Consider the following 17865-nt stretch of genomic DNA (forward strand, 5'->3'; position numbering starts at 1 on the left):
CTGTTTAATATCATCAACAGACCAAAGATGTGCAGGGCAGGTGAATTGGTCATGCTAAATTGCCCATAGTGTTAGGTGCATTAGTCAGAGGGAAATGGGTCACTCTTCGGAGGGTCGGTGTGGATTGGTTGGGCCGAAGGGCGTGTTTCCACACTGTAGGGAATCTAATCTAATCTAAAAAAAGTGACCTTGCCTCAATTTGAAACTTGAACTTGTGGACCAGACCTAGCCTTCTCCATAACTGTTTTTAAAAAGGTCAAGGAAAACTGGTTCCTCCTGTCTCTTCTCTCTCTCTCTGCCCTTCAATTATACGTCCTTCAATCATGATACCCTTCAGCCTTCTCTGTTCCAAGGAAAACAACTCCAACTTCTTGAATTTCTGCTCGTAGCTACATTTCTCGAGTCCTGGCAACATTCTATTAAATCTTCTCTGCAGAGAAATTACATTCTTTCCATAGTGTGGTGACCAGAACTGCACACAATACTCTATATAGTTTCATCATTTTATCCCCACTTTTGTGGAATATTATATATCTCTGCCAATGGAGGGGAGAATTCTATATACCTTTTTTACAAGTTTATCTACCTGTACTGCTACTTTTAGGAAGCTGGGCACTTGCATGCCTAGATCTCTCACTTCATCTACCCCTCTCAGTATATTCGCAGTTATTATGTATTTCCTTTTACTGTTTCATCTCCCTAAATGTATTGAACTCCATCAGCCACTTTCCTGCCCACTCCTCGAAACCAACTATATCATTTTGGAGTTTACAGCTATTCTCTACATTATCCACAATATGGCCAACAATTTTTGTGTTGTCTGCAAATTTCCCAATTGTGTTTCCCATGTTCAAGTCCAAATCATTAATGTATAAAACAAATAGCAGGGGCCCCAACACAAAGTCCTGTGGAACACCACATGAAACAGCTCTCCATTTGCAAATGCAGCCATGGGACCATTACCCTTTGTTTCCTGCCACTAAACCAACTTTGGATCCAGTGTGACACATTATCCTGTATCCAGGGGCTTTTCCTTTTTGACCAGTCTGCCATGTGGGACCTTGTCAAATGCTTACCAAACTCCATGTTGACAACATCCACTGTACTACCCTCAAAGTATTTGTAGAAAAGTAGAGCAATTCTTCTGGTTATGATTATCTAATCTTAGATAATGTGTTCTTTCATCTCAGTACAACTGGGGAACCTTGTGCGCATAAAAAATCTCAAATTAAAAAGCTAGTCTAATGGTGAACATGTAACCATTGTCAATGATTGCAAAAACTCATATGGTTCACCAAAATATTTCAGGGAGGGAAATTTGCTGTCTTTATCTGATCTTGCCTACATGTGACTCCAGATCCACTGCAACAGTGGTTGACTCTGAACTGCCATCTGAAATGGCCGAGCAAGATATTCAGTTGCACCAAACTGCAACAAAGTATAAACAAAGGAGTGAAACCGGCATCGACCTAGGCAATGGAAACTCAGCCCTGTCTATCCTGCAAACTCCTCCCTGTCAACATCTTGGGGCTTGTGTTAAAATTGGGAGAACTGTCTCACAGTCTAGTCAAGTCAAGCAATGTTTCCACACTGTAGGGACTTTATGATTCTATGAATAGCACAACATAGTCATACACATGGAATAATACCTTACAATTTCCAAAGACACACAGTGTGGGTTCCACTAGGGCCACACAGTCAAGTCCAGAGCACAGGCAAAAGAACTGAACTCCAGAGATGAAGCGAGAGTGACTGCCTTTGACATTATTGGAGAACCTGACCAAGAGTGGCATGAAAGAGCCCTTGCAGACAGAAATCTCCCCACTGTTTGGAGACACACCTGGCACAAAGAAAGATAGTTGTGGTTTATGAAGGTTAGTTATCTAAGCTCCAGGACATTTCTGTAGGAGTTCCTCAGGATAGTGTCCCAGGCCCCAACCTTCTTCAGCTGCTTCATAAATGGTCATGCCTCCATAATAGCATCGGAAGTGGGGGTGTTCCACTTTTACTTACACAATGTTCAGCAATTTTCATGACACCTCAGTTACTGACGTTGGGAAGATCCAAATGCAGAAGAACTTGGACAATATTCAGGTTTAGAGTGCTCATGGGTAAATGACATTCACACTCACAGACATAAGGCAATGGATATGCCCAACATTGAGGAAATATAAAAGTTTTTCCTTGACATTCAATGACATTACATCACTGAATCCTCTATTAACAACATCTTGGAGATTACCATTTATCAGATAGTGAACTACACCAGCCAAATATATTTGTTGTTGCAACAGCAGATTAGAGGCTAGGATTTATGCAACTCATCCCATCTCCCCAGAGCCTTTCTAGTATTTGCAGGCACAAGTCAGAAATGTAATAGAATATTCTCCACTTCCCCAGATGGTTGCATCTCCTGAAATGCCTCAGGACAAAGCCACCCACTTGAATGTCACCCTCTCTGTAACATTCAATTTCACTCCCTTCACTTCCAATGCACAGTAGCATCAGTATGTACCATCATCAAGATGAATGGCAGTACCTCACCAAGGGTCCATCCACAGCACCTTCCAAAATCACTACTTCCAACTAGAAGGTCAAGAGAGCAGCAGATACATGGAAACATTAGCAGCTGCAAGTTCCCCTCCAAGACTTTCACCATCCTGACTTGGAAATACATCATCGTTCTCCACTGTTGCTGCGCAAAAATCCTAGAACACCCCTCCTAACAGTATAGTGGCTGAAGCTAAACCAAACAGATTACCATGGTTCAAATAAGTGGCTCACGACCACCTTCTCCAGGACAATTGGAGATGGACAATAAAAGCTGACCCACCAGTAACACCCACTTTCTATGAAGGAAAGAATAGGTACCATGTTCCTTTATATGACAATGACTAAATATGAATCATAATTTATTAGTTATGAAGGGCTTTGGGTCCTGATACCATGAAAAACAGATTTCCTCAACTTCTCTTGACGATAAATTGTATACTAAAGGTAAAATCTATCATCTGGCTGAGATGCAATTTCCAGAGATGCATGGGCAGTGCTGATTGGTGACCTTTGGGTATGAGATTTGGGAAGGGTCTTGTTATACTATTCCCTGGAGGCCTGTACGGACAGTACTTACCCAGGGGAAGCTGACCCACGAGACAGGTGAGGAGCAACAGGTAACCACCACCCGCCGCCATCTTGATCCCCGCCAGGTGTGAAACCCCCGGGCATGCGGCAGCCCATTGTGACTGCAACCCAGCCCTGCAGCCAATCACGGCACAGCTCGGCGCCGCGCGCGGGGTGTCCCCGGTCATGGCGACACACGCGCTTCGAGCAGTTGCCCAGAGCACGCGCACTGTGTCAGCTCAGGCGTTCAGATCTCAAGGAAATGTAGATGGATGGATGACTGACTAAAACACCCATAAAAAACCTATAATTATCATCAAAAGCTTATAATAATGATTCTAGATTTCATATTTAGAAGTATGAAATATAAAATCACGAATGTTCGAGTGACAAATTGTAAAACATTGGTTAGCCTTCAACTTGAATATTGATTGCAGTACCGGCACCACATTTTCGAAAATATGTAGGCAGTTAGGTGAGACTGTAGAAAATATTTTTAGATATTTTCTAACCAATGTGTTCAGAGATGTTATTACACTTCTTGAGCAGGAGAGATTTGAACCCAGGATCAGCATTGTTCATAAGATTGGTTCCAAATTTCTTCGGTAACTTAGAGTATCCTTCAGACGTTGAGAGGTGTTCTAAGTCATGAGGAGTCAGACTGAATACAAAAAGTGATATTGTTCTAATTAACAGAAGAGTTGAGAACCCAAGTACAAAGGTTTAAGGAACTTGACGGATGAAACAGTAGCAATCCGAGGCAAAATGTTTCCACAGCGAGTGGTTAAGATCTGGAATGACATCTCTGAGAATGTGGTGGAGGCGCTTTCAGTCATGTCTTTCAGAATGAATTGGGAGAGTTCCCTGATGGGAATATATTTACAGGGCAATGGGGAAAAGACAGAGGAAAAATGGTTGATTGCTCTTTCATACATACTGGCTAAATGGCCTCTTTCTGTGTTACAGCCATTCTCTCCCATCTTTTGAGAATCTAATTACCATTTTCACCATCTGGAGTGTATGTGAAGTTTCCCATTATTATGTACATTACTGCTACGCTGAATTATGCAATTCTGCAGGGAGGTGCATGTATGAAATGAGGCTGTACACTTACAACATTTAAAAGGCATCTGGATGAGTATATGAATAGAAAGGGTTGAGAGGGATATGAACCAAATGGGACTAGATTTATTTAGGATATCTGGTCAGCATGGACAATTTCAAAGGGTCTGTTTAGATTAGATTAGATTAGATTTGATTACAGTGTGGAAACAGGCCCTTCGACCCAACAAGTCCACACCGACCCGCCGAAGCGAAACCCACCCATACCCCTACATTTACCCCTTACCTAACACTACGGGCAATTTAGTATAGCCAATTCACCTGACCCTGCATATCTTTGGACTGTGGGAGGAAACCGGAGCACCCGGAGGAAACCCACGCAGACACGGGGAGAACGTGCAAACTCCACACAGTCAGTCGCCTGAGGCGGGAATTGAACCCGGGTCTCTGGCGCTGTGAGGCAGCAGTGCTAACCACTGCGCCACTGTGCCGCCCACCGTTCCTGTGCTTTGTATCTGTTTACCTCTCTGACTCTGTATGATTGATTAATAAATGTCTAATCACCAGTAACTGAATCACCACAAGGAAATGTTTGTGTTTAAAATTTGCTGTCTAACTTTATTAATGCTCACCAATTTTCCAAAACCGCTAGTGTAGAGCAACAAACTGTGTCTATAATCCCTCCAATTCTAAAACAATCATGTCAAACAAATAACGTGCAGTGGATTATAGTCCATTTAAGGGCAACTTAAAAATGTCAGACATTTTGATGCTTTTGAAAATCACCAAAATTGGAGGTGGAAAGTATGTGTCTGTAAAGTTTGGATAATGATCAGCTATGCATGTTTAAAAGCTGGGCTGCTTGCTGAAAATTCAGACATATTCAGCTGGAAATTATACAAACTACTAGCAAGTATTCATTTCAGTTCTTCTTTCAAAAAGACCTGCTATGAATTGTCACTTTGTAAGCTGTACATGTAACAAACATATAGTTTGCATCAGTTGATTCTAATCATTAACATTATCCCATTATTGCAGCTCTATGTAACAATGATCTCCATTGGAAAAGTGTCTTTAAGTGGTCTGAACATCTCTGGAAACCTAAGCCAGGTGAGAATCAACGATACTGAAGAGCAAAGAGAAACTTTTATTTTCTTGTAACCTTTTCTGTTATTGTTTGGTACATAGTACCAGCTGGAATGTGGGATCACATTAATTACATGGTTGATGAAGTAAAGAAACATATACAACTTGTGTATTTTCAGCAAGAAGCGAGATTAGGGTAAATTTGTCTCTTGCGTGCTCCGGAGAGATGGCTTTATCTCTTGGGAATGATGTTGAGAAATTACATTCCTGCAGCTCTGAATTTCCATTTGATAAAATGAATAGCATGTGTGGTTTTTCAGCAAAGGTCACCATAATCTTACCAGACGATAGGGCTGCATTCTCATTCGGGAGATGGCTGATGGTGTTTTAACCTGAGGGAGGATGACCATACCACAGGCAAAGTTGAGAAGGAAAGTCCTTCATGGTAACCTCAGCTGGTATGGGAAGTGAAATTACATCATAAACCAGCTGTCTATGTTTTAAGCTGAGGTCAGGTTCGAAGCGGAACCTCACACCTAAAGTGCATTGTTTAACCTGAGATGTCACCTCTTGTACATAAATAAAATCTTTAATTATCTAGGGACAAAGATTTGAAAGAAATCTGTGTTTTGCATTTTAATCAGTAGTCTAACTCCTAACTGATTAAAGGATTCAACAAGGGCACCTAGTGTTAATGTTGTTAACCTTTTGCTTATAAATACTGTTTTATAACTCTCAATCATACCACGCCTGAGAAACAAGCTGACCTCCGAAAGCTTGCAGTTTCAAATAAACCTGCTGGACTAAAACCTGGTGTCGTTTGATTTTTGACCTTATTCATCCCAGTCCAACTCCAACCTCTCCACATGAAGAAAACTCAAGCGATGTGCATTTGCAGCTAATTTATTGATACAGAATGAAACATGTTATAATTTCGCACATTCCCATGTTCTAGTCCATAATAAGATCTATAGAAAACCAAATTCAAAATGGCATAAAATGTAATATAAAGCAAGTTTGCATTTTCCGTACAATTGCTTCCAGAGTCTGCTAATGAAAATAATTATTAAACTTAGACTATCCAGTTTTTGTATAGATCAGCATAATGATTAAGACATACGACCTTTGTCTGAATATTCATGGGGTTTCTCCTGATCTTTCAAGATAACTTCAGCACTTACTCCATTTTCATCAATCTTCCACCAAGAGTATAGCAGCAAAGTAGGAAAACCTCCAAAGCTATTTTCCTTCATAATCAACAAGGACCAGTAGTGTTATTAGAATCATAGAATCCTTGCAGTATGGAAGCAGGCCATTCCACCTATACTGACCCCTGGAAGACCATCCCACCAGACCCACCTCTCTATATCCCTATGTTTTCCATGGCTAATCCACCTAGCTTGCACATCTCTGGACATTGTGGGCAATTTGCACCTCTTTGGACTGCGGGAGCAAACCCTTGGAGTCATGTGGAGAATGTGCAAACTCCACACAGACAGTCGCTTGAGACTGGAATTGAACTTGGGTCCCTGGCGCTGTGAGGCAGCAGTGCTAACCACTGAGCCACCATTCCATCCCTGCAAAAAGCCCCAGATCCAATGTGACAGGTTGAAACATGATTCCAGACCCTCAAAAAGGCAGAAAACTTTGAAGACAAATGCACTTCCCAAATCAGATCTTTACATTGCCACTCAATGTCACTAAATATTGAGAGTAAATGATAGCGCTGACCTTTGATCATGAGTATGAACTTTTTGTGCCATGCATGTCAGATAAAGGTTCTTCAATCAGAGCAACTCATCCAAGGTTGGCATCCAAAGGGCTGAGTATAATCCAGTTTTATTCATGTAAGTTAATTCATTTAGCTGACAAAATAAATCCAGTAGGCTACATGGTGGCCATTACTGATACCAGTTTTTTATTCCAGAATCGTTTGATTAACTAAATTTAAATTCCACAGCTGCCATGTGGATACAAATCCTTCTATCTTTCTACCATTCCTATTCATTCAATACCAACAATTATCTGCAGTAGGGTAATGCTTTGCTGAAATAACAAAACATTGATGCAAATGAAACCATCAACATTGTCATTCTACAGACTCTGCAATCCCACTGAGGATTTTCATCAGCTTGTCTTAATTTATGTTGAAGTTCGGTTTCAGGAGAGGATGCTCTATATCGTGGCCCCCTTGACCAGTCATAAAACTATATTAATGATCATTGTGTTTTTTAAGTGGAAAAAGAGTATACCATAGATATGAAGCTAGACAAATAATACTTTAGTTTTACTTTCTACAAAGCTAAAATCTAAATGCTGTGATTATAGTTATCAGTTGTACTATGGACAGAAAATAAGTCCCTTGAAGATTCTTTTGGTGCTTCCTTTTGATGAGATCATGGGGCTTGACAGATTGGTGTACCTTCTGCAATATACCACACTTCATTATGTCGACCAGTTAATGTCTTTGGACTGAATGAAAAAGAAATTTTAAAAATTAATTTTTATTGAAATTAAAATTGCAAACTAATATTCACAACATACATGACAGAATGGAGAATTGCCCCCAGTCTTTTTCTTTAGTTTTTAATAGTGATGTTAAGTGTGTGATTTATATATATTAATTACACTTGTTTTAGAATTTGGATTTTGAACTAGTGGTTTCTGTCTATGAGTGAGTTAAATAATTAACTTGTCATTTTTTTTCTGAAGTCATGATTTTTAAACCATTATGAGGGGGCAGTTCTAGAGTGATAATGTGGATTTGTTTGCGAAGTGCGAGTTTATGATTGAAAAGAGCAAACATTGAAAAGCATTAGTTGCCTTTAGTTTAGAAGAATCAGGAAAGGATTTTTCTTTTGCCTGGGGAAAGACCCAGAGAATAGCAAATTTTTGGTTTCAGTTCACAGAACATGGTTGAGGTTAGATACAAGACAGTCTTTTCCTAGATGGGTTAGATATAAGACAGTCTTCTCAGAACAGTGAGGAAATAGGTTACTTCAGAGTAAAGATTTTAGTTTGAAAATTATGGACCTGACATGTTTTGTTAAAAATGTGATGGAGTTATCTGAAGCTAAGAATGTTCAAGTTTGGTTGTGTAATACTTTAAGGAAAACTCTATCAAACTCTGAAGACTGGGAGTTGATAGCAATAGTTAAATGAAACCTATAGATGTAATTGAGAAGTGAGCTGTTTCTGGTATTTCTGCACTGTAAAGGATGTTGGGGTAGATAGGATGCTATTTTACTGTGTGATTTGAAATCTTTCAAATTATGTTATATGCAAGTGGCCTGGTGCATAATAAACTTCTGGTTTCTTGTTAAAACAAAATTGTACCATTTCACTGAAAGACCACCTTGTCAAATTGAATGAAAAATAAAATCTGATCGGTCAAGCTGGATTTCCATCTGAGATCTGACTTGTCCAGTAGCTTCACCAACTGGGATCATAACACACTCTTCTAGGACAATGTAAGGGAGACAAAAAAATTCAAGCAAAATAGAACCATCTCCACAGTCAGTACTACTAAGTGTATATGCAAATTGGTCTTCCTTTCTGCTGGATGGGAAATATTTTGACTTTTCTTGTGTCACTTGAGTAGCCAGTGTTTGAACTCATCATTTGAGATATTATAGATCTATATCTTTTTTAATATCCAGTTTAGGCCATTTAGAACTGAGATGAAAAGAAATTTCTTTACATAGAGAGTGGTGAACCTGTGGAATTCTCTGCCACAAAGAGCTGTTGAGGCCAAACATTGACTATTTTCAAGAAGGAGTTAATATAATTCTTGGTGCTAAAGAGATCAAAGTGCATCAGGAGAAAACAGGAACAGGGTTCTAAGTTGGATGATTGGCCATGAACATACAATATAGAGCAGGTAGAATGGCCTACAATGCTCCTATTTTTTATGCTTCTTTTAAGGGGAAACTCATAGTGTCATTGTATTGCTCTTTGTACATCACCATTTCATTATAGTTAAATTTGTGAATTCAATATAGAGGATGGCAGATGTGATTGCCTGCCCTGCTCCATGCAATGTAACACATTGTGTATCAGTTCACTCAATTACCTGGATAACGATTGCTTTAAAGCAAAGGACTGCTGAACATGCATTAAATCATTACCTATTGTAGCCAGCGCCAAAATAAAAACTGGAATCAAATTGTTCAGCAGCATTTTCCAGCTGCTGTTTCAAACTCTTGGCATTGGATTTTGAATTCAATGTCATTAACCAACCACCAAACGATTTCACATAGGCATACATATCTGGGAAATCAATGAAGTAAACCTGTTTAATATAAAAGAAAAAAATGTCAAAATGTTAAGATGGAAAATAATGGAATCAGTGATAAAATAAATTCCTTCTTTAAAACTGCCCTGTTCCCTAAATATTAAGTGCCATAGAATTGCATGTTTTAGGTTTATGTCTGAAATTTAGTATGTATTAAACTCCTGGTCCAATGTGATAGGCAGAATCATGATAGTCGACCATCAGTAGTAACAGAAAACTTTGAGGACTACCACGCTGCTCTTCACAATGTTGCTGAATGGTGGGAGCAAGCGTTACTATTGACTTCGAGTTTACATCGAAAGGAGATGCTAAGATTAAGTTAAAGAATTGAATTAAGGTTTTAAAAATATATCAAGTATACATAAAACTTCCTTGTTTGAAGTGTCAAGCAGCAACTCACTGACTATAAAAAAAACTAGAAATTAGTTTCAAGTCATTGTGCTGCAGGGGTCAAATGTACTGAATCATAAATTAATAAGAAGTGGACAATTAATAATCAATTTGGATAAGCCAACCCTATCTAATGATGCACATTTATGGATGAAGCTTTGCTTGCTGAGCTGGAAGGTGCGTTTTCAGATGTTTCGTCACCATACTAAGTAACATCATCAGTGAGCCTTCAGATGAAGCCTTCATCCGGAGGCTCACTGATAATGTTACCTAGTATAGTGACGAAACATCTGAAACATCTTTGGTCCAACTTATCCATGCCAACTCGAAATCCTAACCTAATCTAGTCCCATTTGCCAGCACTTGGCCCATATCCCTTTGAAGCCTTCCTATTCATATAACCATCCAGATACCTTTTAAATGCTGTAATTGTACCAGCCTCCACCACTTCCTCTGACAGCTCGTTCCATACACGGACCACCCTCAGCATGAAAAGTTTACTTCTTCGGTCCCTTTTATATCTTTCCCCTCTCACCCTGAACCTATGCCCTCTAGTTCTAGTTTCGGACTCCCCCACCCCAGGGAAAGACCTTGTCTGTTTATCCTATCCATGCCCCTCATGATATTATAAACTTCTAGAAGGTCATCCCTCAGCCTCCGACGCTCCAGGGAAAATAGCCCCTGATTATTCAGTCTCTCCCTAAAGCTCAAATCCTCCAATTCTCAGAACATCCTTGTAAATCTTTTCTGAAACCTTTCAAGTTTCACAACATCCTTCCAATAGGAAGGAGACCAGAACTGCATGCAATATTCCAAAAATTGCCTAACCAATGTCCTATACAGCCGCAATATGACCTCTCAACTCATATACTCAATGCTCTGACCAATAAAGGAAAGCATACCAAATGTCTTCTTCACTATCCTGTCTACCTGCAACTCTACTTTCAAGGAACTATGAAGCTGCACTGCAACGTATTCTGAGGTAACCTTTTTCGCTGTCCACTACACCTCTAATTTTGCTGTCGTAGAGTCATAGAGATATACAGCATGGAAACAGACCCTTCAATTCAACCCATCCATGCCGACCAGATATCCCAACCCAATCTAGTCCCATCTGCCTGCAAGCTTACTAACTATACCTCCTCTGTTCACATCCAAATCATTTATATAAATGACGGAAAGTAGTGGACCCAGCACCGAGCCTTGTGGCACTCCGCTGGTGACAGGCCTCCAGTCTGAAAAGCAACCCTCCACAACCACTCTCTGTCTTCTGCCTTTGAACTGGTTCTATATCCAAATGGCTAGTTCTCTCTGTCTTCCATGAGATCTAACCTTGCTAACCAATCTCCCATGAGGAACCTTGTTGAACACCTTACTAAAGTCCATATGGATTATATCTACAGCTCTGCACTCATCAATCCTCTTTGTTACTTCTTCAAAAAATTCAGTCAAGTTTGTGAGACATGATTTGCCATGCACAAAGCCATGGTGACTATCCCTAAGTAGTCCTTGCTTTTCCAAATACATGTAAATCCTATCCCTCAGGATTTCCTCCAACAACTTACCCACCACCGATGTCAGGCTCACTTGTCTATGGTGCCCTGGCTTTTTTAACCACCTTTTTAAAAATAGTGGCACCATGTCTGCCACCCTCCAGTCTTCTGGCACCTGACCTGTGACTATCGATGATCCAAGTATCTCAGCAAGGGGCCCGGCTATCACTTCCCTAGCTTCCCACAGAGTTCTCGGGTACACCTGATCAGTCCTGGGGATTTATCCTTTTGTATGCATTTCAAGACATCCAGCACCACCTCCTCTGTAATATGGACATTTTTCAAGATGTCACCTTCTATTTCCCCACATTCTATACATTTCACGTCCTTCTCCACAGTAAACACTGCCACAAAGTACTCATTTAGTATCTTGCCCATATATGCGGCTGCACATAAAGGCTGCCTTACTGATTTTATCTCCCCAATTACCCTTTTGTCCTTAATGTACTTATAAAAACCCTTTGGATTCTCCTTAACCCTATTTGCCAAAACTATCATGTACCCTTTTTGCCCTCCTGATTTCCCTCTTAAGTATACTCCTACTGCTTTTATACTCTTCTAAGGATTCACATGATCTCTCCTGTCTATACTTGTCATATGCTTCCTTCTTTTTTTTTACCAAAACCTTAATTTCTCTCGTTATCAAGAATTCCCTACACCTACTATCCTTTCCTTTCACCCTAACAGGAATATACTGTCTCTGGACTCTCATCTTATTTTTGAAGGCTTCCTGATTTCGAGCCGCCCCTTTACCTGCGAACATCTGCCCCCAATCAGCTTTTGAAAGATCTTGCTTAATACTGTCAAAATTGGCCTTCCACCAATTTAGAACTTCAACTTTTTTCCATCACTATTTTAAAGTTAATAGAATTATGGTCGCTGGTCCCAAAGTGCTTCTCCACTGACACTCGGTCACCTGCCCTGCCTTATTTCCCAAGAGTAGGTCAAGTTTTGCACCTTCTCTAGTAGGTACACCCACATATTGAATCTTGTATACACTTATCAAATTCCTCTCCATCTAAATCCTTAACACTATGGCAGTCCCAGTCTATGTTTGGAAAGTTAAAATCCCCTACCATAACCACCCTATCATTCTTACAGATAACTAAAATGTCCTTACAAATTTGTTTCTCAATTTCCCGCTATTAGAGGGTCTATAATACAATCCCAATTAGGTGATCATTCCTTTCTTATTTCTCAGTTCCACCCAAACAATTTCCTTGGTTGTATTCCCAGGAATATCCTCCCTAAGTACAACAGTAATACTATCCCTTATCAAAAACACTACTCTCCCTCCTCTCTTGGTCCCCTTTCTATACTTCCTATAGGATTTGTATCCTGGAACATTAAACTGCCACTCCTGTCCATCCCAGAGCCACGTTTCTGTAATGCTATGATATCACAGTCCCATGTTCCTAAACATGCCCTGAGTTCATCTGCCTTCCCTGTTAGGCAACTTGCATTGAAATAAATGCAGTTTAATTTCTTAGTCCTGGAAATGTGTTGCTGGAAAAGCGCAGCAGGTCAGGCAGCATCTAGGGAACAGGAGAATCGACGTTTCGGGCATTAGCCCTTCTTCGGGAATTGCCCGAAACGTCGATTCTCCTGTTCCCTAGATGCTGCCTGACCTGCTGCGCTTTTCCAGCAACACATTTCCATCTCTGATCTCCAGCATCTGCAGACCTCACTTTCTCCTCAATTTCACCTTGTTGCTTTGTTCCTTCCTGCCCTGACTGTTTGACTCGCCCCCTTTCCCAACTGTACCAGTTTCAGATTGATCTCTTTCCTCACTATTTGCCTGGGTTCCATGGCTCCCCCCCAAATCCTCCTGAGCATCTCTAGCAACTCTCCCTGCCAGTATATTAGTCCCCTTCCAATTTAGATGCAATCCGTCCTTCTTGTACAGGTCACTTCTACCCCAGATGAGATTCCAATGATCCAAAAACGTGAACCTTTCTCCCATGCGCCAGCTCCTCAGCCATGTATTCATCTGCTCCATCTTCCTATGCCTACCCTCAGTAGCTCATAGCACCGGGAGTAATCCAGATATTACTACCCTTGAGGACCTCCTTTTTAAATTCCCACCTAACTTTCTATATTCTCCCTTGAGAATCTCATCCTTTTCCTTTCCTATGTGGTTGGTTCCAATGTGTACAATGACCTTCTGCTGGTCCCTCTCAACTTTGAGAACATTCTGCACCCTCTCTGAGACATCCTTGATCCTGGCACCAGGGAAGCAACACACCGTTCTGATTTTTTGCTGCTAGCTGCAGAAACGTGTTTCTGTGCCTCTGACTAGAGTGTCCCCTTCACAGTTGATTGCTTGGAACCCGACATGCCCTTCATTGCCTTATAGCCTGTCTCGAAACCATAAACTTGGCTGTTCATGCTACATTCCCTTGAGAATCCATCACCTCCTACATTTTGAAATGTTTGAAATGGGGAAACTCCTGCATTACCTGCCTACCCTTCCTGGAGTTAACCCATCTACCTGACTGTATCTGTAGCTTTTCTCCCTTCCTATAACTGCCATCCATCACATCCTCTCACTCTTGTAAATTCCTCATTGCCTCTATCTGTCGCTGCAACCGATCCATGCAATGTGATAGGATTTGCAACCAAACACATTTACTGCAGACACAATCATCAGTAACATGGAAACACTAATATCTGACAGGAAGAGCATTTCACTGTATTAAAGTCCATCTTTGCTCCTTCGCAATCTACAGATCAAGAAAATAGCACTGTCCTTTTTGTCCTAAAAAACAGTGCTCTAGGCTAACTTAGTACTTAGGTTTAAATTTTTAAAAATTTAATCAAAAGACAGATTTCAATAAAACATATTAATCAAGAAAGAACCCACTCTATTCAGTACAGCAGAATTACAGCAAACTTGTACGTTAAAATTAAATTGGTTCAACATTCAGTTTCAACAAAAGTTGAACCATCTATCTACTCACATTAGTGTCAATGGGTGCTGGTGGATTCTGCTGATTACTAGCTGGCAACAAAAAATGGATGGTGTAGGTCTTGATATCTAAGAAATGTTTATCTTGAGGTATCTTCAGCAGAACTGGAGCTGTCATGTCAATATTTTTGCCTGTGTTTAAATAACACTGTTAGTACTTGTTCAATATGAAGCAAAATAGTTCTCCTATTCTACAATTGTATTTTTTTGCTAGATTGACAAATTTGGAGAAATTGGGTAAATACTGATGTTATGGTGAAAGTTGGATGAATTCCCATCTGTAGTCAGGCAAAGATTTTTATACAGCAAACTTTGTAGCTGTACCTCTTATGCTGTCATCCAAATCATTTATATTAATGATGAAAAGTAGTGGACTCAGCACCGATCCTTGTGGCACTTCACTGGTCACAGGCCTCCAGTCTGAAAAACAACCCTCCACTACCACCCTCTGTCTTCTACCTTCGAGCCAGTTCTGTATCCAAATGGTAAGTTCTCCCTGTATCCCATGAGATCTAACCTTGCTCACCAGTCTCCCATGGGGAATCTTGTTAAACGCCTTGCTGACGTCCATATAGATCACATCTACCGCTCTGCCCTCATCAATCTCTTTGTTACTTCTTCAAAAAACTCAACCAAGTTTGTGAGACATGATTTCCCATGCATAAAACCATATTAACTATCCCTAATCAGTCATAGAGTCATAGAGATGTACAGCGTGGAAACAGACTCTTCGGTTCAACCTGTCCATGCTGACCAGATATCCCAACCCAATCTAGTCCCACCTGCCAGCACCCAGCCCATATCCCTCCAAATCCTTCCTATTCATATACCCATCCAAATGTGTCTTAAATGTTGCAATTGTACCAGCCTCCACCACTTCCTCTGGCAGCTCAAACCATACACGTATCACCCTCTGCGTGAAAAAGTTTCCCCGTGGGTCTCTTTTATATCTTTCCTCTCTCACCCTAAACCTATGCCCCCTAGTTCTGGATTCCCTGACCCCAGGGAAAATACTTTGCCTATTTACCCTATCCATACCCCTCATAATTTTGTAAACCTCTATAAGGTCACCTTTCAGCCTCCAACGCTCCAGGAAAAACAGCCTCAGCCTGTTCAGCCTCTCCCTATAGCTCAAATCCTCCAACCCTAACAACATCCTTGTAAATCTTTTCTGAACCCTTTCAAGTTTCACAACATCTTTCCGATAGGAAGGAGACCAGAAGTGCACGCAATATTCCAGCAGTGGCCTAACCAATGTCCTGTATAGCCGCAATACGACCTCCCAACTCCTGTACTCAATACTCTGACCAATAAAGGAAAGCATACCAAATGCCTTCTTCACCATCCTATCTACCTGAGACTCTACATTTAAGGAGCTATGAACCTGCACTCCAAGATCTCTTTGTTCAGCAACACTCCCTTGGACCTTACCATTAAGTATAAAGGTCCTGCTAAGATTTGACTTCCCAAAATGCAGCACCTCGCATTTATCTGAATTAAACTCCATCTGCCACTTCTCAGCCTTGCCTTTCCGTGCTGTACATCTCTATGACTCTATGACCTTAACCAACATACTGACCTATGTGAATGTCGCGTGGGCAGAACCTGTTGTACAAGCATTACTAGATTTTATGGTATTGGAGACAAGGTTAATCAAACAATGGTGGGCGACTGTACATTAAGTTAAATATCACACAGCTAGCTACCTGACAAAGAAGCAGCGCTCCAAAAGCTTGTACTTTCAAATGAACCTTTTGGGCTATAACCTGGTGTTGTCCATTTTTAACTTTGTCCATCCCAGTCTAACACCAGCACCTCCATGACATGTACCTGCCTTAACTACAACTTCCTTATCTCCCTTTCTTTCTATTCTTCGTTGGCTGCCTGTCCCGTAATGGGTTTAAATTTAAAGTCTTGGCTCTCAGCTTTAGTTCCTGCTACATCCTCACCTTACCTTAATTCTATGATATGTGGCAGCTCTATATTTCTATTTTTTACTCCTCAACACCCTGCTGTCTTAATTCCATTTGCTTTGCATTATCCTGTGCATGACTCGAAATTGATGATAAAGCTTTTGATAGTTTTCCTTTCCTAAACTACTCTGCTTTTCTATCTCTCTTTAAAAGCTTTCTCAAAGCAACCTTAGAGTGGGGTTTGTCACAAGCAGACCCGAGGCTAGTATTTAATTGGGGGAGGAGGAATTACACTGTTATTAGGCAGGAACTGTGGAGCATAAATTGGGAACAGATATTCTCAGGGAAATGCAAGACAGAAATGTGGAGGTTGTTCAGGGAGCACTTGCTGTGAGTGCTGGATAATTTCGTCCCACTGAGGCAAGGAAGGGATGGTAGGGTGAAGGAACTTTAGATGTCAAGAGGTATGACATATCTAATCAAGAGGAAGAAGGAAGCTTACTTAAGGTTGAGGAGGCAAGGATCAGACAGGACTCTAGAAGATTACAAGGTAACCAGGAAGGAACTAAAGAATGGACTTAGAAGAGGTAGAAGGTGGGCATGAAAAAGCTTTGGCGGGTAGAATTAAGGAAATTCCCAAAGGTGTTCTGCAGTTATGTGAGGAAAAAGAGGTTGGCCAGAGTGAGGGTTGGGCCAGTCAGGGATAGTGGAGGGAACTTGTGCCTAGAGTCGGAGGACATATGGGAGGTCCTTAATGAATACTTTACTTCAGTATTCACTAGTGAGAGGGACCTTATTGTTTGTGATGATAACGTAAAGCAGGCTCATATGCTCGAATAGGTTGATGGTAAGAAGGAGGATGTGCTCGAAATTTTTAAAAACATGAGGATAGATGGGTTTCTGGGTCAGACTGGATATACCCAAGGTTACTGCGGGAAGTGAGGGAAGAGATTGTTGCATCTTTGGCAGTGATCTTTGCAACCTCACTCTCCACTATAGTAGTACCATATGATTGGAAGGTGGCAAATGCTTTTCCCTTGTTCAAGACAAGGAATAGGGATAATCCTGGGAATTACAGACCAGTCAATCTTACATTGGTGGTGGGCAAATTATTGGAGAGGATTCTGAGAGACAGGATTTATGATTATTTGGAAAAGCATAACTTGATTAGGGATAGTCAGCATGGCTTTGTGAGGGGCAGGTCATGCCTCAGAAGCCTTGTTGAATTTTTTGAGGATGTGACAAACACATTGATGAAGGTAGAGCAGTGAATGTTGCGTACATGGATTTTAACAAGGTGTTTGATAAGGTTCCCCATGGTAAGCTTATTCAGAAAGTAAAGAGGCATGGGATACATGGAAATTTAGCTGTCTGGATACAGAATTGGCTGGCCCAGAAGAGAAACGGTTGTAGTAGATGGAAAGTATTTAGCCTGAAGCACGGTGACCAGTGGTGTTCTGCAGGGATCTGTTCTGGGAC

At 40.8% G+C, this 17865-nt stretch overlaps 2 protein-coding genes across 2 annotated transcripts in view; both read right to left on the minus strand.

The window, feature by feature from the left end:
• LOC122552459 (uncharacterized) overlaps window positions 1–3308 on the minus strand; it is a 51659-nt gene extending 48351 nt beyond the window's left edge. The window contains exon 1 of the mRNA XM_087983164.1: window positions 3131–3308. Within this exon, the coding sequence (XP_087839290.1) occupies window positions 3131–3308 (178 nt within the window). The remainder of the gene's footprint in view (window positions 1–3130) is intronic.
• A 2847-nt stretch (window positions 3309–6155) lies between these two features.
• Window positions 6156–17865, minus strand: part of LOC122552332 (heme-binding protein 2-like) — a 28747-nt gene continuing 17037 nt past the window's right edge. The window contains exons 5-7 of the mRNA XM_043695086.2: window positions 14466–14605; window positions 9396–9559; window positions 6156–7740 (exon numbers count right to left, since the gene is read on the minus strand). Coding sequence (XP_043551021.1) covers window positions 7665–7740; window positions 9396–9559; window positions 14466–14605 — 380 coding nt within the window. The 3' untranslated portion in view covers window positions 6156–7664. The remainder of the gene's footprint in view (window positions 7741–9395; window positions 9560–14465; window positions 14606–17865) is intronic.

Source organism: Chiloscyllium plagiosum, unplaced genomic scaffold, assembly GCF_037043375.1.
Source record: "Chiloscyllium plagiosum isolate Xiang-an unplaced genomic scaffold, Cpla_swu_hap1 HiC_scaffold_45, whole genome shotgun sequence".
In the NCBI taxonomy this organism is placed as follows: domain Eukaryota; kingdom Metazoa; phylum Chordata; class Chondrichthyes; order Orectolobiformes; family Hemiscylliidae; genus Chiloscyllium; species Chiloscyllium plagiosum.